Below are 27174 nucleotides of genomic sequence, written 5' to 3'. Positions count from 1 at the left end.
TTTTCATCTGGGGAGAGCTCAAAATTGATTAAAATGCCAATGAAAGGGTAAGCTGAGGAAATGATCTCTAATTCTTATTTGTAGTACTATGTAAGTGTCTTAGGTTTTCTAATACTGTGGTAGTTGAAGTAGTTTCCTTAGTGGTGAAAGCCATAGTGAGTAGTCCACTGCTTCTCAAAAAATGAAGAAAAATTCTTTTTAGACAAAATGAAGCGCACGATGGAGGTTCAAATTTATTGCCTGCTCTAAAAAAAGAAAAGGCGAAAACAAAAGAAAACGCCCACCTAAATTCCTGTGATTTCCATGTCAACACTGAGGTAAAATGCATCTTCAAAACCAGAACTGAAGACTGGAAAAAGCAGTTATTTTTGTAGGAAATGGCCACCTAGAAAAGAAAAGTGGGAACTTGGGGTTTGCTACTACTCCCTTTTCTAGGTGATTTTAGTGATCTCCGTGCAGTTGGTGTTTTCCTTTTCATTAAGTTAATATGCCCTTTGTCGGGAGAGGGGAAAAGATGATATTACCAAACCAATCTCAAAAGTCTAAAGAAGGCACACGTATTTTTATGCAGACCTAAGCAGGAGCTTTTTCTGTCAGTCCTTCAAAGGAATCTCTGCTCTAGATGCTTTCTGTAACGTGGCTGTTGGATATAGTCCAGCTTAACCTGGATCCAGCTCAGATTCCACGTGTCCCCCTCACTCTAGGGGAAGAGTTTTAAATACTTGGGCATATTCCACGACCTTTACAGTCAAGTCTGTGATTTTATCATAGCTATTTCTTGTCTCGGTTGTTTCTGGACATCATCTTAAGTATGTCTGTTTCACAGAAATATTTTTTTATAAACCTACTCACTTGGTGTTTTTTTTTTTTCTTTCTTTCTGTGTAATGCAGTAAAATTGCCCTGAATGCCAAAGTTGCAAAGGAAAGTAAAAGACAGCCTTCAAAGCAGAAGGCTCATCAGCAGATGAGCTCTTCCAGTGGCAATCATGGTCAAGTACCGGATGATAGCACTTCCAGTGAAACATCTGAGGATGAAGGAAGGTATGCATATAAGGAATGTTGAAAATAAAACTCACTTAATGATAAAAATTGGCCTGAGAGCTAGAGGCAAGTTTGGGTTTTTGTTGTGTGTTTAAGGTTTTTTGTAAACCTGATGCATATGAAGATTCTTGTTCTTTCGTGTGACCACCTGATGTTCTTTCTTGTTCTTTCTTGTTCTTTCCTGTGACTACCTGATGCGCTTTGTGTTGACAAACACTTCACTTTTGTTTAGAGTGCTTTTGAACATGCTGGCCAAGTCAACAATAAGGTCACGTGCACAAATTCTGATTAATTACATGAGTGTGTGCACAGGCATAGAAGTATTTCATGTGTTTAAAAAGGGCGAGGTATCTCAGTTTTTTCACTGCAGGTATCTCAGGATTTTTTGCCCTGCTCCCCGCTCCACCTTTTCTCTTGCAGCTGTGTACCCTCCTGACTTCTTGCCCCCCCTGAACTTACTTGTGTGGGTTGTGGCAAAGTGAGAAAGAGAAGTTGTTGACACTGTTCAGCCCTAGCTAAAAATCTGGTGTGTTATCAACACTGTTTTGGTCAGAAATCTAACACACAGCCCTGTGTGGGCTGCTGTGAAGAAAATAAACTGCATCCCAGCCAGACCCAGGACACCAGAGAATCCAAAATTACAGTTCTTTGACCTGTAGGAGAAGGATTCTCGGTACTGAAGGGAGCTAAACCCCTGGTATTAAACAGGGAATGCACGTAAGCGTATAGCTACATGTCTGTAGCTGTAAGATTTCTGTCACTTTGCGTGAAGTTTAGGGAACAGTTATTTCAACTATTTGCTTAATATCTTGCGGAAAAATTAGCCTTCCAGTAGACATTAATAGCACACAATAATTGTTTCAGTCTTGAACTATATCTAGCAAAGTTACTATACCAGATTTTAGTTTAATTCAGTTCTGCAATTAATTTTTCAAAGCAACTGTAGGTATTATTCATAATGCAAAGTAAGCATTTCGGTACTGAAATATATTTCTTGTTTTCTAGACCTGCAGCAACAACCAGGAGTGAAAGGAGCGAGGTACTGTAAAACTAGTTTCTTGATAAGCAGTCTCTATCAGCTTTTAATCACTTAGGTGGGAGCAGTGTTTATGTAGTGATCAACCAGATGTACAAATTGCTGCTGGTATGCAGCTTGATTGTATTTGAGACAAATCTGTGGGCTGTGAAGGAGAGAATGGATCATTCCTGCATTTGTAATGGTCTGTAATACTAGACAGTGGAATTACAGAAAGTACTGTATTTTTTGTAGGTCAGCATACCAGTGGAAGTAACTGATGACCCTGGTTTAAGTCACTCATCTGACCCACCTTCAGAGGATGTCCGGTTACAAGCTTCAACCTACAAGGAGACTATGCTGCTGTTGGAAGAGCTTAGTGTGGTTCATATGGGTATGTTTTCAAGTCTCTGTCTTCAGCTGTTACAAGTTCCCCTTAAAACATGATTTCTTTGTATGCACTCCAAAGTATTTTAATTTCATATTTTGAGATAGTATCTCTTTGTGACTAGAGATCCCCCTCAAAAGCTGTGAAACTGTCACCTAACCTGAGATGTTGCCTGCATTGCCAGCCGACGTGCCTTACGTTATCATTGGTTCTCTGTCTAGTTAGAGCTGGAGAAGCAGTTTCTTGCAAAGTACAGTTCAGCTCCTTCTAATGCGGTCATCAAAAGTCAGCAAGAGCTTTTTCTTCTTTATATCCCCCTGATGTGGTTTAAGCCCAGCCACACCTAAACACCTAAGCACCACACAGCCACTCACTTGTTCCACCCCAGTGGGGTGGGGGAGAGCATCGGAAAGGGAAAAATGAGAAAACTCATGGGTCGGCATGAAAACAGTTTAATAGCAAAAGCAAAAGCCACGCACGCAAGCAAAGCAAAGCAAGGAATTCATCCAGCACGTCCCATGGGCAGGCGGGTGTTCAGCCATCTCCAGGACAGCAGGGCTCCGTCACGCATAACAAATACTTGGGAAGACAAAGTGCCATCACTCTGGATGTCCCTCCCTTCCTTCGTCCTCCCCCAGCTTTATATGCTGAGCATGATGCCGCGTGGCATGGCTCGTCCCTTGGGTCAGCTGGGGTCAGCTGTCCCAGCTGTGTCCCGGCCCGGGTCCTTGCGTACCCCCAGCCTGCTGGCTGGTGGGGTGGGGTGAGGAGCAGAAAAGGCCTTGGCTCTGTGTGAGCGCTGCTGGGCCATAAGGAACACATCCCCGTGCTACCAACCCTGTTTGCGGCACAGCTGTAAAACATGGCCCCGTACCAGCGACTGTGAAGAAAATTAACACTATCCCAGCCACAACCAGCACACCCCTCAACAGCTAATGACAAAGAGTACAGCAAAATAATGGCTTTGCTTAAAAATAATAAGTACATATATATAACAAATTTCAACTGTCATAAGATGCTTGCATATATGCACAAGGCATTATATAAACATAAGCATCGCTTACTAGGGCTCTTAAACTATGCTAAAATTTCATCAGGCAAGTGTTAACCTTGGCCGAAGGCCAAACTCCCCGCCCAGTGCTGCCACTGCCCCTCCTTGACGAAACGGGGTGAAAAAGCTTGTGGGTCAGTGTGAAGGCAGGGCTGTCACTTCCCAGTGACTGTCACTGGCCAAACAGACTCCACCGATTAAAATACATTTGGATAGTGAGAAACAAAGACCCAAAACCTGAGAAGGACACGTCGGCACCCCCCCTGCTCAAGCTCTGCTGCGCTCCTTCCCTGCCACCTCCCCAGGCAGCACGGGGAGGCTGCGGTCTGCAGTCGGGACGTAGCAGTTTCTCTCTGCTGCTCCTTCCTCGTCCCTTGTCCCTGCTCCAGTGTGAGTCCTCCCCCAGGCTGCAGTCCTTTGGGGAAAATCTCCTCCAGCCTGGGCCCTCCATGGGTCGCAGGTCCTTCGGGAAGGATCCGCCTGCTCTGGCACGGGGTCCTGCGCAGCACTGCGCTGTGGGTATCTGCTCCAGCATGGTTCTCTCAGGGGCTGCAGGGGAATCTCTGCTCTGGCACCTGGAGCAGCACCTCTCCCTCCTCCTTCGCTGACCTGGGTGTTCGTTTGCGGGGCTGGTTTTCACATGCTTTTCCCCTTCCCTGCCCGTGTGGTGGTTTCGCCCTTTCCTACGTTTGTTTTTCCTGAGGAGCTGCCAGCACGGCTGAGAGGCTCAGCTGTGCCCTGCGGTGGGTCCATCGAAACCGTCCATGTCCAGCACGGGACGACCCCTGGCTCCTTCTCACAGGGACCTTCCCGCTACCGAGACCTGCCACCTGCACCTAATGCAGCAAAGCATTGAACAGCTTATACATTGGGCAGTATTTGTGCAGCTTTGTGTCTTTTCTGTCTCAAACCAGGTTCTGCTACTTTGTTGAAAATGCAAAACATACTTCTTGAATATGAACAGAGACTAGAACGTGGGACAAATCGGTATACAGCTCTCTCACTCGAAGTAAGGGAATTGGGAGGTGAAAGGGAGGAGTCACAGTTCAGAGCGGAGAAGACTCAAGATTTGAAATCCATATTGGCTCACCAAGAAGCAGAATGGAAAAGTGATATCCAAAGCCTTAAGTATGTAAATTGTGGTCTGATAATGTATTATCTTGTCAGTGGTTTTGTTCCGAAAGACACTGATGGTGCAGGCAACAGGATGAGAAGTTTCCAGTCTTTGGGTTTGGGTTTTTTGAATCCCGTGGGCCAGTTATGCTATGAAGTAGATAATGGGAGAGGGGAAAAACGTCCGGATACCAGCTCCATGTACAGTCTTCTGGATGTTGTTCTAACTTTGTTTTCTAGCAAGAAAAGAGCAAGAGAGTGTGTATGGGGAAATCAGATTTATAAGAGAGATTTGAGAGATGGTTGGGTGGTGGTTTTTTTTTTTTCATTTTGTCCTTGCAGCTTCAGTGGGCCTATAATACTAGTATTTCTGGTAACTCCACCCAGTGCAAGTCAAACCAGAGCTTAGAGCATTTGTTTGCTTACCTGTTTGTTTGTTGGAAAGGTCAAGTTTGGGATTGCCCCTTTCCCCACACTCCTGAGCTAGACCCGGAGGCGTGAGGTTTCTCATCGCTGCTGACATCACGTCAGACAGGGGTGGCCAGCAGGCACCGTAGGCAGTTCAGCAAGGACGACTGCAGAGCCCTGGCCTGGGAGGGGAGATCTCCTTGTGGTGATCCCCGGTGGGACGGCGTGGCTGGGGAGCGGCCCAGGCAGAGAGCGAGCTCAGCAGGAGCCACCGTGAGCTGGCAGCTGGGGCGGCCCGCAGCGGCCTGGGCTGTATGGAGGGCAGCAGTGCCAGGGCACTGGGGGCAGTGAGTGCCCACCCCTCCGCAGGGCTTGCTGAGCTGTGTCTCGAGCCCGGGGCCCGGTGTTTGGCCGCCCAGCCCAGGAGATCTTGCCCAGTCCGTGTGAGGTCGGCAGGGAGATGCCGGGCTGGCCCGGGGGCAGGAGCACCAGCCCTGTGAGGGGAGGCTGCGGGAGCTGGGCCTGGGGGAGTTGGGCCTCCCAGCGCGGGGGAGGGGGGTACGAGGAAGAGAGGCCGGTCCCAGCTTGGCCTGGGTTTGACTTCAGCAGGTGTTCAAAATCCTCAAACATCTGTCAAGTATAAAGAAGTAGTATTTTCATTCTAAGTGAATTCTCCAAGCAGCGTTAAATTTATACTTTCAAAAGTTACACTTTTTGCGAAATTACACTAGAAACTACATGTAAAGCTTTCTCCTTGCAATATACGCCATTCAAATACAAATGTTTCTGTCAGTCTTTCAAGTAATTTTAGTGGTGGTTGATTCTTGTTTTGCAGAATTTCTAAAGCAGGCTTTCAATTGGCAGTTCTTCCCTTAGGTTGACACTTGATTTTTTTTAATTTTTTTTTTTTGTCCACTATTGTGAGTATATGGGAAAAAATAGTCAAAATAATGATCAAACACAAAGCTGCTTCCTTGTTTGGGTACCGTGGGCACACCATGGACCGTTTTTTACCATGTCGGTGCTCATTGCTGATTGTTTCAGTTGGTAAAGAAGCTGACCTTCCATAAGGCTTTCCTTGTAAGTCAGCTTCAAAATGAAATTGCTGTAGTTTCTCCCAGAGGTAGATCCAACTGAGGTTTAAAACTGTTTTTAATCGTAGTCAGCTTAAACCCCATGCATTTCTGAATCTGGTTTTGAACACTGACATCCTTCTTGAGTAAACAGAAGCTGCTTGTTCTGCCTGTGGTCAGCAGTTGTTTTAGACTTACAGAAGGCTGCTGAAAAATTGTCGGGTCTGCCATAGGTAAGTGGCGTGCTGATTCACCAGTATTACTTCTGGTCACTGAATCCGTAATATGTAGGCAATGCTCATATACTAAGAAAATGTATACTAACCATAGTAAAAGTTTACGATACTTTGATCTGATGAGACAACAAACTCCTTTTTCAACAAAATGGCTGTAATATGAAGATGTTTTTTTTTAATTTTATTATTATAGTGTGCACACTGGTGTGTGTTTCCCTATACAAACTTACAAATAACGGATAAATCACTCAAAGTTTTTTTTCTCTATCTTGTACAACTGATACCATGCACAACGGAATGAAGTTAGAATTCTTTAAAAAGTTGAAAAGTACAGTAAAAATATGAACTCTGAAAACATTTAACATTTTTTATGGTTTGAGTTGTCTCTGCAAGTTCATCATGTGGAATATCTACTTTTATATCAGTGCTTTTGTTTCTCAAATCCTCCGTTAAATCCCAGATGTTCTTTGAAACAACAAGAAGAAAAGAGGCTCAGAGTAGAAGTGCTGTGTGAGAAAATGAGAGAAGACCTCCGAAGGAAAGAAGATCAATATTGTAAAGAGATGGAGGAGAAACAGAAACTTGAGTTACACTCTAGGAATTTAGAAATGGAGTTAAGAACACTGAGAAAGCTCTTGAAACAGGTGTCTTATTTTCTGCTTCTTTTCAATTGTATTCCAGTATGCCTAGAGAAGGAGGCGCTTTGTTCATGGAAGAGGCGTTGGATAACAATTGTCATTTTTTGAGAACAGTAGAGTACAGTTGGTTCACAATTGGGCTGTTCTTTTTTTTTTTTTTTTTTGCTTTGCAGTTTATTATTCCTTTTTTCCTTTTTCAAAATTGAGGTTTCATTTGTATTTCAGGCAAAGCCTTACCTTTTTTTGAATTACTACAAAACATCCTGTATTTCGCCTTCTTAAATTTTCATAAGAAAATTTAAATTTATTTATTTATAGGTGGATTATCATAACGGTGGGGAATCAAAAATGTTTTCAAGTATGCAAGGGAGAATGGGAAGATGTATTGCTAGCTCTGTTTTTTCTTCAGATGCAAGCAGTTTTATTGTATTACTGTAGGTTGAAGAGGAACGTGATGAAACACAGAGACAGCTCTCTCAGGAAAAGAGGGCCAGAGCCCTTCAAGAAGGAATTTTGAACAACCACCTTGGGAGACAAATGGAACTAGAAGAAGAGACAAGAAGATCTATAGGAAAAAAATCAGAGGTAAGCAGATTTTTTTTTTCTAATAAATTAAATTTCACCATGTTTGTTTTAAAGTCATAATAAATCTTACATAACTTTTTCTGTTTCTTGATGGTTTATTTACTGTTTACCAGTGTAACTTATCTGGGTAAATACCTTTCTTGCTTTCTCTTATGTCTAAAAGTTCTGGAAAGCAGCATCACTCCTGTATGTACCTGAATTACTTGTGCAAGTAGGAAACTAATAGAAGACACTGTTTACACCGTTTCTTAACCTATCTGTTATTTTCCATTTCATAGACATTTTGTCATCACTTTTTAGGCTTTCTAGCAGTGAAACACCTAGCTACCTATGTCAAGGTTGACCAGGAAGAAAGTTGTTTGACAGTGTTTGTGTTTCCATTGCTCTTTTTTTTTTTTTTTGATTAGTTATTCCCTTATTGAACTTACTTCAAGTATGCCTTTCTTTTCCACCTCCACATAACTAAAATTTTATGATCGAATATCAGCAATGAATTCAACTCTCTGTAAGAGTTAGAGTAACTGGAGGAGAAAAAGCAATCATAAACACTGTATTAAAAAAGATCTTGAAAAGAGTTTACTGAATTTCCTAAAGAATGTGCAGTGCCTGGAAGCCTTTTTGTTCTTGGCTGTGCTGCCCAGTAAATGTAGGATGAATGTGTTTAAGTGGAAAAAAGTTATACATACAATAAAGAGGCAATATACAGGACTATTGCATTCCGGGGGTGATTGAGTTTCATAGCTAACTTCCAGTAACACAAAAGGATAAGTGTTCAGAAGACATTGAGAAGGAAAATACCCTTTCTGGCCTTGTGTTTACCAGATCTGTAGCACACCTAATTCAACCTTAAAGGCAGTATTATAAAGGCATGCACATACAAGAAAGCGCTGTCATTTTAAAAGCTTTGGTTGCTGGTTTAAGGGGGGGAAAAAACGTAACTGTATATTTGGGATGTTCATTTAGGTTTTAAGGATATGTTGCACTTCCGTTGTGTACGTACGTTGTACATGTGCATGGGTTCACAGAGTAGCTTATTGCCTGAAACTTCATCTTTGAAGTCATGCTTTAGTACTAGAAATGTTAAAATGCAGTTTATTGCTGCAGGTTTTTTGTAGATTCATTTCCCAATTGGCTCTTTATTCATTTTCCCTGTCATTCAGGAATCCAGCACTGACAGAGAACAGGATCTGTTGTACAAGAATCAGTTACTAGAAGATGAGATTGCTATGCTAAGGCTAGAACTCACTCAAGTAAGACTTAGGCACCAGGAGGAAGAAGGAAAATATTTAAGGGAAAATGAGACCTTGAAAGAAAAAAATGAAGCTCTCAAAAAGGAACTTAAACTGAACAAGGAAGCATTAAGACAAATGTTTTTTCAGTTCAACGCGGAGCTGGACTTACTAAAGACAGAATCTGCAGTGCTGACTTCCAAACTTGAGCAGACAAACAAAAGCAAAGACAGACTAGAGACAGAAATTGAATCATTTCGTTCCTCCCTGAACGCTGCAGTTCAAGAACTTGAACTTCATTTGTCATCAAAAAGCAATGCTGAACGAAGATTTCACAGAGAACGTGATGAATGCCTTTGCTTGCAAGTCGAGCTCCATCGTGACCTCTCTGACGTGCAAGAAACCAACAAGAGCTTGTCTCTGCAGCTGTGTAAAGCTAAAAGCAAAGCTAATAGGCTAGAAAATGAGCTTCACCAGTTGAAGCAAATGCTCAGAGAAAAAGCTTTGCTTTTAGAAATGGCAAAAAAGAATTAAGTCAAGGCCAGGGTCGGGCAAAGGAATGTGATCATGCTCGACAACTTGAGAAAGATCCAGTAAGCAAACTTGTAATAAAACAGGAGTCCTTGCAGGAGCGATTGGCCCAGCTCCAGAGTGAAAACCTTTTTACTCCATCAGCAATGGGAAGAGATGCAGAACAAGAGGATCATGAAAGAAAAAATGGTGGATTATGTGCAGCACTGTTTTAATGACATTTTCAGCAAACTTAGAGCTGATAGGGAAAAGCAAGTTTATCTAATAGAAGAGCGAAACAAGGATTTAAATGCCAAGTGCACTGATTTAAGGGAACAAGTCTTTAAATATGAGACTGACGTAGTAGAAAGACAGGTAAAGTATATGCGTAGAAAGAACAATTTAAAGTTTGTCCATTCTTGAAATTAGTTTGTTCCTACAATGTATCCGGTGTAAGTTATATGCATGGGACTGATATATCAGTAATCAAGAATACTGATTTGTTCTGGTTTGTTATGTTTCTCTCGGAATTGCGGAAAGTTTTGGCAACGGGGATATTAGTCCTCAGATCTAAGCAGAGAACAGAAAAAAGGTATCCAAGTCTAAGCTTTGATCAAGAAAGGCGATTCTTCTCTAGAACTTTTTTTCATCTATTTTCCTTAGTCCATGTTATGCCCTATAGAATAGTCTTAAGTATTTGATGGTTTTGATGTAAGTATTGCACTGATGACATGAATGAGAGTGGTATAAAAGGAGGAACCATCCAATACACGAGGGCTGAGAAATGAAGGTACAGAGAAGTGAAGTGGTTGGGGATAGATTTATATGAAGCTTCTATAGAGGGAAAAAATAGGTTCTCTGTAAGCTGCTATCAAGATTGAAGAGTATTAGTAATGTCCAGCTGTTGATTTCTGTATGTGTTTTGAGGGTTCTGAGGGGCCTGCCTGCTCCTCAAAGTTCATGTCAGACGGTGACCTTAAGCTTTCTCTTTTATGATGTGTAGCCACATCCAGCAGTACTGTCAATCATTGTAAACTGTGACTTGCTTTGTATTCTTACTACCAAAATAATGGGTTCCTTTTGAAGATCATGTGAGAGAGTGTGTGTGTGTATATGTATATAGCTATACATATATATGAGCTGTGCAGATTTTTGTAAACCTAATCTATCAGTACTTCTAAAACGAGCTGAGTAAGAAGACTACAAGAGGATGTGATTCAGCATACCCTTAAAGTGTATCTCAAAGGAGCTTTCAGATATTTGTATTCATTTAATTGTATTTGTATAGTGAAGAAACAGAAGAAAGAACAATCTAACACAAAGTCCTGCCTTCAGTCACCAGAGTAATATTTGCAGTCAGACTGTGGCTCTTAGATCACAACAGATTTCTTTGGGTTTTGTTAGGAAAAAAATACCTGATGGCAGTGTGTTCCTGTGTATTGTTCAAGGAAGAACAATACCTGAGCCTATTTTATGTGTTAGGAAACAGAAATCCTCGTGAACAGCTGCTGATAGTCAAAGGTTCTCAGCTGAGAAAGATGACGAGAGGTCATCATCCATGCAGATGCCTGCTGGTGGCAGGCAAAATTGCATACTTTTGGGTTCAATCTAGACAGGTCTAATTGTATAATAAAATAAGTTAAAGGCGTATTTCATGTTCTTAGAACTTTCTTCATGCTCATTTAACTATTTCGTTAGGGCATGCTTGGACAACTGCAGCAGGAGCTTGCTGATGCACCTAAAAAGCAATCTATGCCAGCAGCTTCACTTGAAGTTACTACACGCTACCACAGTGACCTGGAGAGAGACAAGCTGCGCTTGCAAAAGGAGTTGGAAAGAAAGTTGAAAACTAAGGTACTTAATGTCCGTAACTATATGAATAAATCTGAGTGTAGCTGTTGAAAGTAGGAGCGAATGTTGTCCTTTTGCACCACCTTTTGCAGTGTTCTTACGAAAACTGAAGTATAGAGGGAACCAGAGGAGCTTTGCAGGAAAGCTGTAGGGTGATTTTGTGTGTGTGTGTGCATGTCATCTTATGCCCCAAAGTTGTAACCTCATCCTGTCGTTTCTAGAGTATTCCTTCTTCCCACCAGCTCCAGCTGCTGTTCTTGGTTATGGTTCCTAAGGTGTGTTTTACACTCCACATCAACCTTGGCCATAGGTCTTGGATGGGTGGAGGAGAGCTTAGGCCTGTTTCTGTGTAAGTTACTGCATTGTCCTGCGCTCTTGTCTTTTCCGGCCACCTTACTTTTTCTTCTGCCACTGTTGCTTTCACAGACGCAGAAGCAGAACATGCTGGCTCTGACATCCAAGGACTTGCACAGCAGGTGGGAGGAGCACTTGAAGTCAAGATCCCACCTTGAAGAGCGCGTTGCTCAGCTGGACGAGGAGAAGGCTGAACTGTTGCAACAGGTGAGCCCAGAAAATTCTCCAGGCACCGGGCCAATACCCAGGAGAACCACATGCACCTTCTGGTCAGGTTCTTACATATCATTGCTTTCTGTTATCCCTGCCATTCAGGCTGCGAGTACCTTATCGTTTGGGGGTCACGGAGGAAGCAAATAAAAGCTAGATGGGTATCTTTGTGTAAGTTCTGGAGTGGCTCTGTTGGGAAGAGTTCCCAGTGTGGTTTGCTATCAGTTGAGCACATCGAGCAAGGCCACAGTTCCCAGTTCTTCCTTGGATTTTGTGTGGTCATCTTCTGACCCCTTGGTTTCTAGGCAGGTTTATGTTTCCAGTGCGTGTATGGAGGAGCTGCTGTATGTTTTCAGCGTAGCGGGAGCTTAAAAGCCTTGCAGAAAAACATACTGAAGGAATGCTGGGTAAATGAACGAGTGCTTGGGAAACAAGCAGCGCCTGCCAGTTGCCAAGGGGCGGCCTTCCCCTTTTCTCCTTTTCTGTAGAGGGAAAATGGAAGAACAAAGTCAAAACAGCTGCCAGCTCTCCTCTGGTGTGGCTGAGAAAACACCAAGAGGAGGAAAACCAGCATGGGGCTAAGTAAATGCCCACACAGAAGAGGTGGAGGTAATGGCCGAGGGGAATAAAATGTTGAAGAACTCCAAAAGATCAGGTTCCTCCACAAGCCCCTGCCTGCTGGTTGGTGGAAGATCCCATGAAAGCTTTGGATGGATCGATGTTCTCCCATGAAGTGCATACCTACGTAATCCCTACTGTGAGCAGAGGCACTGCCAAAAGTGTTCTCCAGCATCTTTTCCACCTGTTATGTCTAGAAGAGGATGGCCTTTGCTTCAGGCGAGGGCATCTGTTTCTGTAGTTACATATTGGTCTGTTTGATGTGAAACCTGAAGGGATGGATGGAATAGCCTCAGGAATTCCGTCCCATGGCATTCTGTGGAACGTGGCTAACAGATAGAGATGTCCAGCAGCTTCTCTGTGGAGAGCGCTAGATGCACAGACTGTACGTAGGTATTTTTCCTGTGCTCTGTGTGTGTGATACATCTTTCTTTTCTCTTTTGAAAGTGCGAGAGTGAAAGAAAGGAAGTGAAGAAGCTGGTAGAGTTGAAACGCCCAGTTGAACTACGTCTGGCCCAAGAAATGAAAAGAAACCTCGATCTGCAGAAAGGTGTAAGAGGTACGGCTTTTTAGCGTGGTGAAGAGGTATCCCTGCGTAGGAGTCATGTTTTATTAAACTTTAGTGTAAAAATAGGTGTACCTAACTGTGAGCAGATGCCAGCCTCGTGTTAGTTCTTGCAAGGTACTTCTGTACACCAGCCCCTAGTTTTCAATAGCTGCCAAAACAACTGCAGCTGCAGGTTGCTCTGCAGTTCTCCTGGGAAAAAGGGAGTCTTTCATTCCTCTTTTCAGGTGAAATCTGGACTCTCCAAGTGTATGTGGCACAGGAATACTGTTTTTTCCTGGTAATTCCTGGTGTGTCAAGTACATTAAAGATAAAGCAAGCTGTGTCTGTGCTGTTTACGTGAGAGTATGTGAAAAAGTCCAGTTTTGTTCCTTTTTGCTTCATTGTTTTCATGACTAGTTTGCTGTGCAGGTTGAAGAGGCTGCTGAGCAGAGCTACGAAGGAACTAAGGGTGTATGAGGCGAGAGGGGGACTGTCCCAGCTGAATTTGCAGGGAGAAGTGAAGAAAATGGTCAATGAAACTGGCAGATTAAGAACAAAGGTGAGCTTTATTTTGTTTGGGTTATTGTGGTGGTTTTTCTTTTGTAACCTTTGTTCTTTCTTTATACTTCTTTTCATGTTGTTGATTTTGACTACTTTTTTCTTGGCTGTATTTCTGAAATTATTTGGCTGGTTTTTGATGTTCCTTCTATGGTCACAGTAGTAGGCGACTGTAATACTGATGTAGCTCTTAGGGGTAAAGATGGAAGTGTTACATACACAGCAGTATCTGCGAGGGCACATCAGGGGTAGGCTGTCCTGCAGAGGAAGGGCAAAGCAAGAGCCACAGCAAGGCTGGCAGGGTCTGTGACCACACAGGCCAGGGATCAGCCCCACAGGCCCTCACCAAGAAGAGCAGAAGAGTTCTGGGGACAGTTCTGGGGACAGTAAGCAGAGTCCTCCAAGAGTGCAGATCACCAGGCCGGTCCATAGGGATGGGCAGGTCTGCAGTCCTACTGGGACGTCACGTCCATGGGTGAGGGCCAGGGCTGAGAGCAGTGAAGGCCCAGCACAGGCCTGGCTGCAGCTTGAGGCCGTGGCAGCATCGTCGGGCTCCGACGGATGCATTCCCTCTCGGAAGAGAGGGGAGTAACGCCACCATCACTCGGAACAACTCTGTGCAGTTGGCCTTGCCCAAGGTCACCCCCTGAAGCCTGTCTCGGGCATGAGTTGAGCAGGAGGCAGGTGGGGGTTTGCTTTTCGGAATGGTGTCTTTGCTTCCCAGGGCACGATGCAGTGTGAGGTGATGCGGAAAAAACCCTGTAACTTGTTGCTTACTAGTAGCTGACTCAGTCCGTCTTTCCCTTGTCATGGAGACCCACAAATGCTTTTGAGGTTGCTCTGGCTGTTCGGTAGCATGGAACCTTTTATCTGCTTCTCCGCTCATTACTGAGATAGCTGTGTTTCAAAGTTATGCTCCTTTTTAGAAGATATTATTGTAGAACGAGTCAACTGCCTTGACAGTGGCTCACTTGTAGTTCACAGGTTAGCAGCATATTTGTGGTCCTGTTGGAAGAGCTATTTTGAATGACAGGGAATGGAATTACGTTTGGGCAATTTTAAATAAGTGTAAAGTTTCTACGTATTTTAGAGACTTTCAAGTGTTGACTCTGGTGGTTTCCCCCTCTTTTTTAAAAATAAAAGATGATGGGATATCATGTTTTATGGTTAATAGGTATAGACGATGGATGTTTCTGGAGGGGGAAAGAAGGGGATAGAGCTGTAGTTGACCATTGGGACCTATGGGAACTCTGATATTTCCTGGAAATCTTTTGAAAACAAACTGTAGCTTTGACCTAAAGAGACTGTCTTCTGCCACCACTGCTGTAAAAGCGGTGTTCTGAACTACTACTTCCAGATCTATTAGCGTAATGGAAGGAAAGGGTATCCGTTTCTTGTCTTGTCAGTTCTGTGACGAAGCTTTGACCGTGTGACAGCATGTGACAGTTCCTCTGAAGCATGATACATGGGTTTTTTTCTGATGAAACCAGAATGTGGCTGTGATGTAACTGGGTATGGGTGTGTTTGATTTCCTATGATCGTATGAACATCTCGCAGAAGAATAGCCCTAGTGCTTTTCAGCCTAGCCCTGCGGGTGTAATGCCGCTGGTTTGGTACCTCTTGGTCTGTGACCCACTGCAGAACTGAGGAAGGATGGGAACCTGAAGAATGCTGTCAGAAATGATGTGAAAGCTGTTCTTGTTTTAAAAGAAGAGCCTGGTTTCACTTTTGTTTTAACACTGAATCAGCAGATGATAAATAGTCTTGATGGCCAACTCCTTTACCAATTTTCACAGATTTGACTAATTTTAGATCCCTCTGAGTTCCCTGTTTTTTTCCCCTTTCCTGTCTACAGGTTGATGAACTTTCCCAGCAGCTGGAGATAGTCTAAAAAAGGCATGCAGCTAGAAGCACAAAATCATGATTTGCGAGAGTTGTCCACCATGCGTGGGAGCCATGAAAAACTGGAAAAGAGCAAAAGCCAGCTGAAAGAAGAGGTGGCTAACCTCAAACACCATATGGAGACTAACACGGTGGATCGCAGCCAAATAGAACAATACAAAAGAGGTGGAAGAGTGAGCTGAACAAGAAATAAGACAAAAACTGCAAGAAGTCAATCTGATTTTGCAGGTAAGTTAATTTCTTATGTGTGTCTGTTACAGACTTCTGTTTTGGTTGTCATTTTATAGGGGCGGGGGGTGGTGCCTGATTCCATGTGTTACGCTGTACTTCTGTTTTTCCTGAAGGGCAGTGGGAGAAGGGAATATGGTTGGGCAAGATGCTTTCATGTGCGTGCAGTGTGCCTGCAGGCCCTGAATCAAAAACTTGCCAAGGTAGATTTTCATTTTGCAGTTCTTGGAGGGGTATCACTGTCCACTGGTCTGTTCTCATTGTTTATCCTTGAATGGGTATTGCAACTTAGAGTTGTCACAGCCAGGCATACACATCTTCCTTAGTCATTGCACAAGGGGCAACGCTCAGAAAAGAAGTCACCAAAGCTGCAGGGTGGGGGCTGGGGGTGCCGCATCTCCATAATTTCTTTGAGGAATGCTATGCCCTGTCCTACAGAGATAGTGTTCTTCCATCAGTAGCTTTGATGAGTAATAGTGCTAAGATGGGGGTTCTTTCTGAATGAAAAGAATCATTTAGTGTGGTAGTTCCAGGGTTGTGCCCTGGTCGCTGATGGCAGTGAGGAGGCACAGTTGCCTCGCTGAATAGAGCTGGGCCCTTGAAATTGGGTGCACGCAATTGACTGGCGAGGAGAGTTCTCTTTTTCTTTGCGGTGGTTGAAAGTGTGTATCTACTTCAGATGCAGGCAGCCTCCCAGGACAGATTAGAACAAATCAGAGCCAGTTGTCATGCTTTGCTGACAAACCAGCTAGAACACAGAATTGGAGACCTCGAACGTGAATTGGACAGGATAAAAAATACCCAACGAGACAGTATTTTTCAAAAAGAATCCGCACAGGCAGAAGCGGAAAAGTACAAAGACCTGTACCTGGAGGAAGTTAAAAATGGAAGATGCCTAGGAAATAAACTAGAAGGGTAAGTCCATGCATTTTTGGGGTGATAATAAGATACTACTTCTTCCTCAAGCAGTTTTCTTCGTTAAATACCTTTTCTACATCTGGTCAGCATTATGCGTAAGATAGCATATTTGTGATGAAAGTACCTTAAGGCTCCCCCCTGTTCATTGGAACTATCTTCATTTCTCTTCAGTGTTCCAGCAGTAACACCACCGATCATGGGTGTTAATAGGATATTTTTGAAGTGGAGTTTGTTTTAACAGGCAGCCTTTTTGCCAGTCTCTAATCTCCTCTTCTTACTCTAAGTATGGCAGAAAAGATAATGTCATGTCCTTTACTGCTTGAATAAGGATAGGCCCTTCAGAGAATGGCATTTGATGCTATGAAGAAGAACAACAAAAATCTTTTGGCTTCCATTTTAGCCACATGTTATAGGTTTCAGCTTTCTTTGGGAAAGGAAGGGTAGCCCAGAGTTCTTATGCAGGTGATGTACCTTTCAGGAAGAGCTATGTAAACACACGGTGTGCACAGACTGCTTTGAGGCCTTAATGCTGAGAAGTCCAAAGTATTGGTTAACTCTTGCTGCTTCTTGCAGGTAGTGTGGCTACCTAGAAATAGGCTCTTCAAAAAACCTCAGATCAAATTATGGACGGTTTTTTTGGACTCTCTTAATCCCTTCCACTTTCAGAAGTCAAATAATAGTCAAAGACCTGGAGGGTAACTTTGCGGAGGTGTTACTACCAAAGATAATTCTTTGTATGCTTCTGAATGTTTCAGAGCTAATGAGAGACGAGCAGAAGCCAACGCTAAGCTCCTTCAGGAGTGCCATAGAAGCAAACCTTTAATTGCAAGCAGCGCTGTCAGTGGTCCAGTTCTGTATTCAACTGAACTGGGACATATTAGCAACGATCTGGCACTGAATAGAAGTCTAAATCTAGGAGGAAGCTTCCTAACCCCAACCGTGAATACGTTACCATCAAGAAACAGAGTTGAAGCCTATGTGGCTAAGGTAAGCGTTTTTAAATACTGTTCTCAACTAGTGTTGAAGAGTATCTGTAAGCAAGGTTGTGCTTTTCAGTCTAAAGTTAGAATCCATTTCTAGTTCCAAACCATATGCTCTAATATGCTAAACCAAATTGCTCATCAAACCAGTATACAACTAGGTGGTAGAAATGAAGACTTCTGGTCATTAGGGTTATAAAATTTCCAGAAGCGCTCAAAGACCAAAAAATACTGAGTTCTAAATGATGAACTGCATAACAGGTTTTTTTTGCAAGTTCTCTTTTGCAAGAGAAACTGTGATGAAGAATACTGTGGCATAGGAAGCTGCCAAAGAAGCTCTTCAGTAAAATTTAGTGCTGATGCCCCATCCCTGGCGGTGCTCAAGGCCAGGCTGGGTGGGGCTTGGAGCAACCCGGTCTAGTGGAAGGTGTCCTTGCCCATGGCAGGGGGGTTGGAACTGGATGATCTTTAAGGTCCCTTCCAACCCAAGCCATTCTGTGGATGACCTTTTTTAAAACAGCTAACTTTATGATGAGTGCAAAATCCCATCAGACATCTTTGTTTGAGACACCTTTTCCTCCTTCACTGATGTTCATGCTAGCAGTTTCTTCACCGGAACTTGTTTTAGTACAATACCAACAAAGGGATGCTTCAAAACTAGGATGGCATGAACAGGACACGTAACTTCTCACTTGAGTGCGGGACGTATGCTGTGCATAGGAGGCATTTGATTTTGTGGGTCCTGCTATGTGGTGTTATATGTAACTGCTCCTCAGGAAGTCTACAGAGCTTTCTAATTTGGTAAAAAGCTGCAACCTCTGCAATACCTCTGGTCAAAGTGTGCCCTGTAATTAGCAGTCAGCATGATAGCACATCCCTCACAGAATGGTAAACGTGATATCATGAGAGTTGGAAACAGATGTCAGTCGTTGTAATCTGTTTCCCACCTAGCATAGGACTGAGGCATGGGCAAGCTTGCCTGTTCAGTCAGTGTCTGTCCCTCGCATATTCTGTTGTTGAATGGATGTGAGAAGCATTCGCTCACTTTTAAGCCTTACCCTGGTTCGGTGGTCCCACCTACACTGGAAAGAATCCATTTAAAATAACGTGTCTACATACTGCACCTGGTTTAAGAAAAAGAAAAAACCAAACCAAACAACAAAACAAAAATAGACAAAGCGGTGTGTAGGTAATGCGTATCAGCGGCAGTTAAGAGATGAACTTTTCTGTATCGTTGTGAATGTGTTTTTTGTGTCAGAGGGGCGGACAAAACACTACCTAAAGAACGTGGGAGGCAATTAGTACTGTACCACCTGCAGGGATTATTCTGCACGCAAGCAGCAGAAAGGAGGCGAAATTCAGGGATCCACTGCAAAACTGAAGTAAGGAGAAAGCCAGGACAAGGGAACAAGAGGGACAGGGAGCAGGGAGCACGTGAGGGCAGGGAAAAAAGAGCAAGATGTTACAAGAAGAAAAAGGCAAAGGAGGAAACCATCCCACTTCTAGGAAAAAAGCTGTCCTAGTTTAAAAGAAAAGGGTTTAACAGTTGTGGTTTCTTTTTTTGAAGAAGAAACAGGAAAAAAAGAATAACCTCCCTGTTACTAAATCCAGCTGCACATCTCTTTATGATATTTCTTCCTGTAATCACCAGTTAGGGAACAACTGAGACTAGTTGTAGTGGCACTGCTTGTAGCCTCAAGTCACCTGACGTTCAGTGTATTCAGGGAAGTCTTAAAACCTGATCTTCTCTGGAGTCCTTCAGAAGAAAGGAACTGAGTTCTCAGAGGTGCAGTAGTTGCTGGAGGACTAGGTGAGTATTTCACTTAGAACTGCGGGCTTAATTGTTCTCAGTCGGGTGCAGTATGTCATGTGCATAACATGCATCTGAGAAAAGAGGATTGAATTGGAACGTAAGACTTTGAAGTCAGGAAGTAACAAAAGGGAAAAACTGCATGTATCCCTCTGCATACAATAACGGGTGGCAAATCTCAATCAGTTTCCAAATGCAAAATCACCAGATGCACAGTCTGTGCTGTCATTTCCGCAGGAGTCCCGTGCCATTCAGGAGGCAAGCTGGAGCATGAGAGAAGAAATCAGAGATTATAGTTTTAGTCTGTTTTGAAATGCTTTGCTGGTTGTGCTGCCTGGTATTCTGTCTGTTCACCAGACTGTTTCAAAACAGAAGAATTTCTCTGACTCTAAGCCTTTTCTTCACTGTTTACTTCAGTTATGCCTCAGCTTTGTTTTCCCACTAACCTGGTTCCCTTCTACAGAATTTGCCTTGCCTTTAAATTCAGGATGCGCAGTGCTGCCTTGGCTGGAGATGACAAATGCTTCTGCCACTGAAGCTCTAAATGACAGGGAGTTAAGAAGCTGAAATTGCAGTGTGCCTCAGGCAATCCTTTGAGGCTTCTTTTTTTAGTCAAAGCTCTCTGCAGATTTGGTGTTCCTTGTAGTAGCTTCCTCAAGGTGAGAAGGGCTATTGGAAGTAGGGAACATGCCAGCCATTCTGAAGAGGAAGATGTTTGTGTAAATTTTGTTTGTGCAGAAGCTTTGAAATAGCTTCAGGGGCAAAGAGGTGAAAATAGTTCACACTGCTATTATTCAAAATGATGGTAATCATTGGTCCTGCAGCTGTTGGAAGAAAACCTGGTAAATGATGCTGACAAGAGGAAGAAGTGCTCCACTAGCAAGTGGACACAGTTTCTCCTTTAGACTTAACTAAGGAATTTGGTGTTTAAAGGCTTGAAAGATTGCACCGTTTTCCTAAACATGAGGCATGACTATCAGTGATTACACATAGAGCCGTACATGTTGAAGATGGTCATATCACAAGTTCAGCAAAAAAATGAGCGTGTTATTCTTAAAAAAGCATAAAGAAATGTGTTCCATTACAGTATAGCCCCTTCCCCTTTATCAAATATATACGCTACAGAAATGAATAACCTTGAAGTGCAAAAGGATCTTTAAAAATACAAAAGAAGTTCATATTGGCACAAGCTTATTAACCAGTAGAATCCCAATCACATGCAATGTCTTTGGGGTTTTTTGGTGGTTTTTATTTGTATTAGAGCTTCAGTAATGTGGAATAAATTACAAGTACTTGACAAATTCTGTGCATGTAATTAGACAGTGACCGTAGCAACTAGCAATTCAGTATTTCAGACCTGCTCCCTTAGTCCATAGACTAAGGCAAGGAATGTCTCCTGCAAGTGCTGCAAGGAGGTTTTGGGACTGGAGTCCTGTTGTTAGGTTTAACAAATGTCAAGCTTAAATCCTCAGAGCTGTGCCAAAGGCTGGTGAAAATGAACATGGGTGTCTTGACAGACAAGAACAGTGAACTCTGCAACCAGGGTGAATCAGTGGATAAATGAAACCAGTTTAATGTGGGAAGGGAAATGTCTGCTTCCTACTTCATCTTCCAATTTCTGTTCCATTTCTGATTTGGCTTTCTGCACTCTTGTAGCAGTCTTTGTTGTCAGCTTTTTTACTTGCTTCATTTACATGTAGGCCACGTTCTTGTTTCTCACTGAAGACCTGTGAACTTCAGGCCGTTTTTCTTTCTTCTTCAGCTCCTTCATCAAAAATCTGTCCGTCTCTCTTCTCTGCAGCCAGATACATGGCAAGGTTTGCAGCCAGCATTGTTTAATGTTGGGATGGTATTTTATACTGGAAATGTTGTTTATGCTGTTAGGTTTTGATTAAAACTTACTGATGTATTCACATTTTCCTAACACTGCACATATTTTGAACTTTAGTTTGTCCAAGTGAAAGAATGACTGCTGCAGGGGACTTCTCTGCTTTATGTATTTGTAATGCAATGGCTTCTGTGGTAGTTAACCATCTGTGAGATGTAATGCAATGGCTTCTGTGGTAGTTAACCATCTGTGAGATGATAGTCTATGGATTTAATCTGTTATAATGGAACTTTGAGCTCTAGGAGTAGGCTGGTTTACCCTCCTTGCCACTTCTGATATACAAAAAGTTCTTGGTGGTCGCAGCAGTTGTGTCTAGGAACTCAACTTCAGAACAGTACGGTACTCCAGACTCGGAGCATCATCTCACGGAGTCTTACAGGATCCAGCTTACTCTGTGCTAAAGCAGCCTGTGTGGATAAGTAGTAAGTCAACACCACTTTCTGAAAAAGAATTGTTGAGAAGGTGCCTGCTGCAAGTGAACACCTGGTGTGTTACCGCCTGAAGAGATGTGCAGTGAGGTGAGAAGTACCTGCTCAGGAGGTTTGGGACACTCAGCTGTGATGCCTTGCCCAGGGGTTTGGGGGGAAGGAGAAAAGTGGAGGCAAGTTAAGGTCCTCGGAGGTGTATTTTGCCTGGCTCTTCATTCGTTCCCTTTTCAGAAATCAGTGTGTTGGCTTTATTTCCACCTATTTCTCTTCCCTCAGACATGGATGAGAATCACAAAGACATTGATGGAATGGATAAGAGGAAAACAAGACCTTTTTCTTCTCTTGATTGATTTGTACATGTTGCAGAGGGTCCTGTGGACCTTCTAGTCATTGTGAAGACTCAGGAAACCAGGAAAAGTGGTTTCTTCTAACACCACTAACTACTACGACTTTGCTTGGGCTTGGTCCTGGGTTTGGGCCGTATTTTGGTCTAGGCATTAGTTTTCCTGCTTTTTTCTGTTACCTGTGTCTCGTCTCAGGAGTTAGGGGGTCCTTTCTCCCCAGAATTTTGCTTCTGCTTGTACCTGCTTGAAAACAATTAGAGATTTGGGGGGTCCTTTTCCATTGTTCATGCAGCTCTGTTGGCACAGAGTATTTCAATGAAGTATCACGGAGTGGTGCTTCTCCTGCAGGATCTGGTGAATGTGGTCCCAGCTTTCCCTGTGTTCCTGGAGAGAGAGCCCTTCCCTCCGCTTCGCTGGTTTACAGCCCCGCTCCTTTGACCCTTGCAGTTACTGCCTGTTACTGCTCCTCTTGTGAGGGTAAGCAGAGTGGTTTCCTTCCTGAGGCTCTTGCTCTCTGTGTCCTGTTGAGTACCCTGTGCAGTGTTTCCGTTCTTCTTGTTGTTGTTATGCTGCTAGGTGGGTCTGCTCATTTCATAAAATAAATGCTCCTTCCCCCAGGAATTCAGTACTAAAATCAAGAGAGTCGCAGAATGAGTGAGGGGAAGGGGCCTCTAGAGATGATCTAGTCCAGCATCACCCCTGCTCAAAGCAGGGTCAGCCACAGCAGGTTTTGTCACTGTTCTGTCAGCCAGGTGTTATACATCTCCAAGGATGGACACTCCACAACCTTTTCTGGCAACTTGTTCCAGTGTCTGTCCATGCTTACAATTTTTTTAAAAATAATAATTGTAAAAATCCTTGTGTTAAAATTTCCTCTATCTGGATTTGTGCCTATTCCTCTTGTTCTTTTGCTTGGCACCGCTGAGAAGAGTCTGGCTCCACCTTCTGTACTCCCCCCACCAGGTATTTATACACATAGATAAGGTCCCTCTGAGTTTTCCTGTTCTCCAGTAAAGAAACAGGTTGCAGCTCTCAGCCTCTCCATATAGCTCACGAGGTCCAAGCCCTGCAGCATCTTCATGGCCATCGTAGCCCTGGAAGCTGTATGATACGTGTTTTGAAATTCACTTCTGTGTGTCACAAATTTGATGGAAAAAATGTAGGAGTAGCAGGTATCATCAAATGTAAACAGCAGCATATAGCGCTTGGACTGTGACTCTTAAATTAAGAGATGTGATTCCTTCTTGTGAAGGCTTCTGAAGGCAGAATCATAAGTGAGAATAACTTAATTGGTAACAATACTCACTTTCTAGGGGAGAAGAGGCGTAAGTGCTCCTTTGTAGTGATCCAGGCTGATTCCAGCTACATAATAAACCCCACAGCACTCGCTGCGTAGAAGCTGTAGCTGTGGTTATCTTTTCTTAGTACACAGTTTGCAAGAAAAAATTGTGTGTGCTTTTATGTTTTTATAAATGCGTGTCGTGGTATTTGCAATAACAATAAAGAAGTTTTGGCATCATCTGTAGGAGCTCTTTCAATTTCCCATCTTAAGGTGGAGAAAAGAAGAATATTGGCGCACGCTTTTTTCTATACAAATGGTGTATGTCAATCCTGCAGCAGCTGCTGGTGCAGCTCTTCTCTCTGTGAAGTTGCAGAAGCCAGCCTCAACTGGCTGATTTGTCCCTGTGGGTGGCATTTGTACCTATCTCGGCATGTAGCTGACATTCTGTTCGTGTGTTTGATGATAAACTTCAGCCATACCTTCACTGCAATAACTGCGCTAGGCTTTCTTGCTTTCTTCCTGTGTATTTTGTTAAATGCCCAGTAATAATCCAGCTGGTGAGTTACAAATTGTTTTGTTAACGTTGCTGAGCAATGAGGCAGCTGCAGCCCGACTGACCAAAAGTTTCTCTTCAGTAGAAATCAAACCCCAAACCAAGATGTGTCTATTTGGAATTATATTTTTAGGTTTTCTCTCATTATGTGTGGATTTTAAGAATGTTTTAGAAGTTTAAAATTAGAAAAACGTAACTGTTAAAATATTAACTGTATTTTCTGTATAATTCTAGGTATGGCAGGAACTAGATGAAAAAATCGCTAAAGAACTTAAACAAGGTAATGTGTCACTATGTTAGGGGCATTTTTAAGGAAAAAGAGGAGTGTTCCTACTCTTGAACATAACGGCTTGAAAGCTGTGAAGTTCCTGTGCTAAGCACAGGGAGGTTTTTCTGCTAGCTTTCCAGTTTAGACTTGAATGTGAAAACTTCCAGCTTACCAAAAGATTGTGTAGAATGTTATGCAGTTGCCTGAAAAAGACAAGTGCAGAGAAAACTAACCCACTTCCTCTACACGGGTGCACTTGGCGTAAGCTGAAGTCACGTTTTTCTAGAGTGAATCCTTGAGCACAAACGTCAAACGTAAAAGAAGCCCTGAGAGAAGATGTTTATAGACTTCAGCCATCACTGCTTCTTCCATGTGCATCAGTTGCATTCCGCACTAAATCATACCGTGCACATTCTCTGCTGTTGGACCTTGGTTTTTTGCTATTTCTTATTCATTGCTTGTATTTGTAGCTTATGTTGCAGTCTTTTTTGAATAAGCAAGAAAAATATAATCAGTGATGAAAGATACCCTTTCTTTAGGAAAAAATGATTTAGTAGCACTTAGGCAAACATAAGATGAGTTGAATGCTTTTAACACATAGCATGAAACATGCTCTATAATATGAGGCCAGGTGTCGAAAGCGGAATTCCACCTGTTTCAGGGTAGTCGTTCCTCCAGAGTCACTGCTTTGCTTTGCAGTGACTGGTGCTATTTCAAAGCAGGTGGCCCCTGCGAGAATTTCCTTCTGTTCCTGCACGCTTTTAGTAATACAGAGAGTGTTCAGCTGTAGCTTCACAGCTCGTTCCATGTGTCCGAATGGACACAAAGCCGTTGCATTTCATCCGTGTGCATTTTGAACCTGACTGTGCATCTGCTAGGTGTCATAGAGTGTGTTTGGTTTCAGGACCTTGTCTGAAAAATGTGGCTGGAGAAGAACAGTAAAGGTGGGCTTGCTGTCATTGAGTATGTGTTTTTGTGGAGGAAAGAGGGTTTTGCCAGGGTGAGTTACAAAGACGCCCCTCAAAGAAAGTGCCAGGCTAGGAGACTTGTCCTGGCCTGACTGCACTGCAAAGGTGTTTGCGTTTTCACCGGCGGATTCTTTTTAAGTTTGTCACAGAGAAGGCAGAAGCTGGTTTTTAGGAGTAGAGTTCCAATAAATCACTGCTTTGAACATTCAAGGAAAACAGATACTGGAGGTTCGAGAGATCTGCAGGGGGGCTTAGTTTAGCACTGGTGTAAGCCGGAGTCATTTGTGGATTCCCTGAAGATGTTCGCTGTGTAGCCTATAGAATTTCTTTCACTGGCTTTAGAAATACTGTTGACTGGTAAGCAAATGTGGAAAAAGATTGTTTCTTCCTTTGTGCGTAGCCCTTTGATTGTTACGATCCCTTGGAAGTTTTTAAATCTCTTTCTGGATTATAGTCTCTCCAGTTATCCATGATGTTTTCATAGTGACTGATTTGGCCCTGTCTAGTGTAAAAGCAACACCGGAATCTTGTTTCTCTTCTCCCTAGCCACTGCTGAACTTGAAGCTGGATCTGCTGGAGCTTCTCCCATGGTATTTTCCGATGGATCTTCAAAAAGTATCCACGTTGACCAGGATCCCCTTTGCAGGGCAGTACAGGAGTACCATGATGTTTTAACCAAAAATTACCTGATTTGAACAAAATGCTGGGAAAAAAGCTCCGGAAAGGATTTTGTTTACATAGTGCGTCTATAGTTTCTCATCCCACAGTTCAGATGTGAAAATGTATTTATTGCAGTCCGAATGTGAATTCTATTAAATGGATGTCAAGCACATTGCACTTGCCTGTTGGTTTATTGATACATAGGTGTTTTATTTTGCACTCACCCTAAGAAGCACACCTGTTTTTTTCTGACTAGCAGAATGACTCACCTTGATTCTTGAGCGTGACAGAATTGTCAGAATGTTTCTTATTAAGGTAGATGCATTATTTTTTCTCCACTGATGTTCTGTGTTTTAACGAAAGCATTCCCTTTGTTCTGCTTAATCCTTTCACCCTATGTGTTTTTAATGTTTCCAGTGTTACTTTAATGCTTAGGACATCGTTTGATGTGATTTGAGCCTGCTGCTTCAGCCCAGATGCCGTGACTGTTTCTGCCGATAAAGTGAAATCTTTACCAGTGGTCATGCTGGAGGACAGGGCACTTTACGTTGCTGTCACCTTATGCGCCTTAGGTTTAACATTACTGTGAGTGTGTAGCAGTGCCAAGAGAGTTATGTGGTGGGTTTGGTATGTTTGTTTTGGATCACAGAACCACAGAACGGGTGAGGTTGGAAGGGACCTCTGGAGGTCATCCGTTCTAGCTCCCCTGCTCAGGGAAGACCACCCAGAGCTGGTTGCCCCGGACCATGCTGGCTTTTGAGCATCTCCCAGGATGGAGCCTCCATGGGCAGCCTGTGCCAGTGCCCAGTCACCCTGATCGGAAAGAAGCATTTCCTGATGTTCAGCCCCGACCCTCTGTGTTTCAGTTTGTGCCCATGGCCCCTCACGGTATTCATCTTGGGGTTCGTATTAAAGGTCGCTGCAGCTGTAGACATTCCCAGTTACTACATCAGCAGCTGCGCTGTACCTGAAACACTTCATGTGCGGGAAAAATTAATGTTAAAATATTAACTTCCAGTCTCCTCAGTACTTTCCAAACCTTGTATGATAGGACAGCCAATCTTTTTGTTGCTGCTAGCAGCTGATGATGTGGTGGCTGTAGCCCAGATGGTAGCCAGTGTTCTGGGACATTTGTGTCAATAAAAGAAGCAGGTTTACTTATTTCAGGGAGTTACCTGTTGCTGAAGATCTGTGTTGTCATTTCCTGTCCACAGAAGTCAGTAGTGATCAGAATATGACAGAACAAAGTCCCAGTTCTGGGAAAGGAAGAATGGTTGTCCCGAGATCAATTAAGACTGGAAAAATCTGGGGGTTTTACCCACTAATTCAAGGACTTGAGTTAACAGGCAGTGAGGAAAGCAATGAATGTTGCTGTGACGCTGTTCCTTTTTATATGAATACATATTTGTGAAGTTAATATACTGTATTTAATTCCAGATATTCTGTTTCAGCTTGAAATTTAATAAACTTTGTCATCTAATATATGTCTTTGTTTTATCGTTTCCCTTCTTGACATCACT

The 27174-nt window shown here is 43.1% G+C and overlaps 1 protein-coding gene across 1 annotated transcript; it reads left to right on the top strand.

Annotated features, from left to right (window-relative positions):
- Window positions 1–15508: 15508 nt before the first annotated feature.
- On the top strand, window positions 15509–25831 carry LOC308057916 (ankyrin repeat domain-containing protein 26-like). Its single transcript, XM_080411929.1, has 6 exons — window positions 15509–15555; window positions 15672–15758; window positions 16235–16470; window positions 17229–17460; window positions 23993–24038; window positions 25541–25831. The coding sequence occupies exons 3-6, from the start codon at window positions 16235–16237 to the stop codon at window positions 25687–25689; spliced, it is 663 nt and encodes a 220-aa protein (XP_080268055.1). The 5' UTR covers window positions 15509–15555; window positions 15672–15758; the 3' UTR covers window positions 25690–25831.
- Window positions 25832–27174: the final 1343 nt, after the last annotated feature.

The sequence above is a fragment of the Falco punctatus genome (genome assembly GCF_963210335.1).
Source record: "Falco punctatus genome assembly, contig: scaffold_67, whole genome shotgun sequence".
Taxonomy (NCBI): Eukaryota; Metazoa; Chordata; class Aves; order Falconiformes; family Falconidae; genus Falco; species Falco punctatus.
This window is presented reverse-complemented; position numbering and strand designations above follow the sequence as displayed.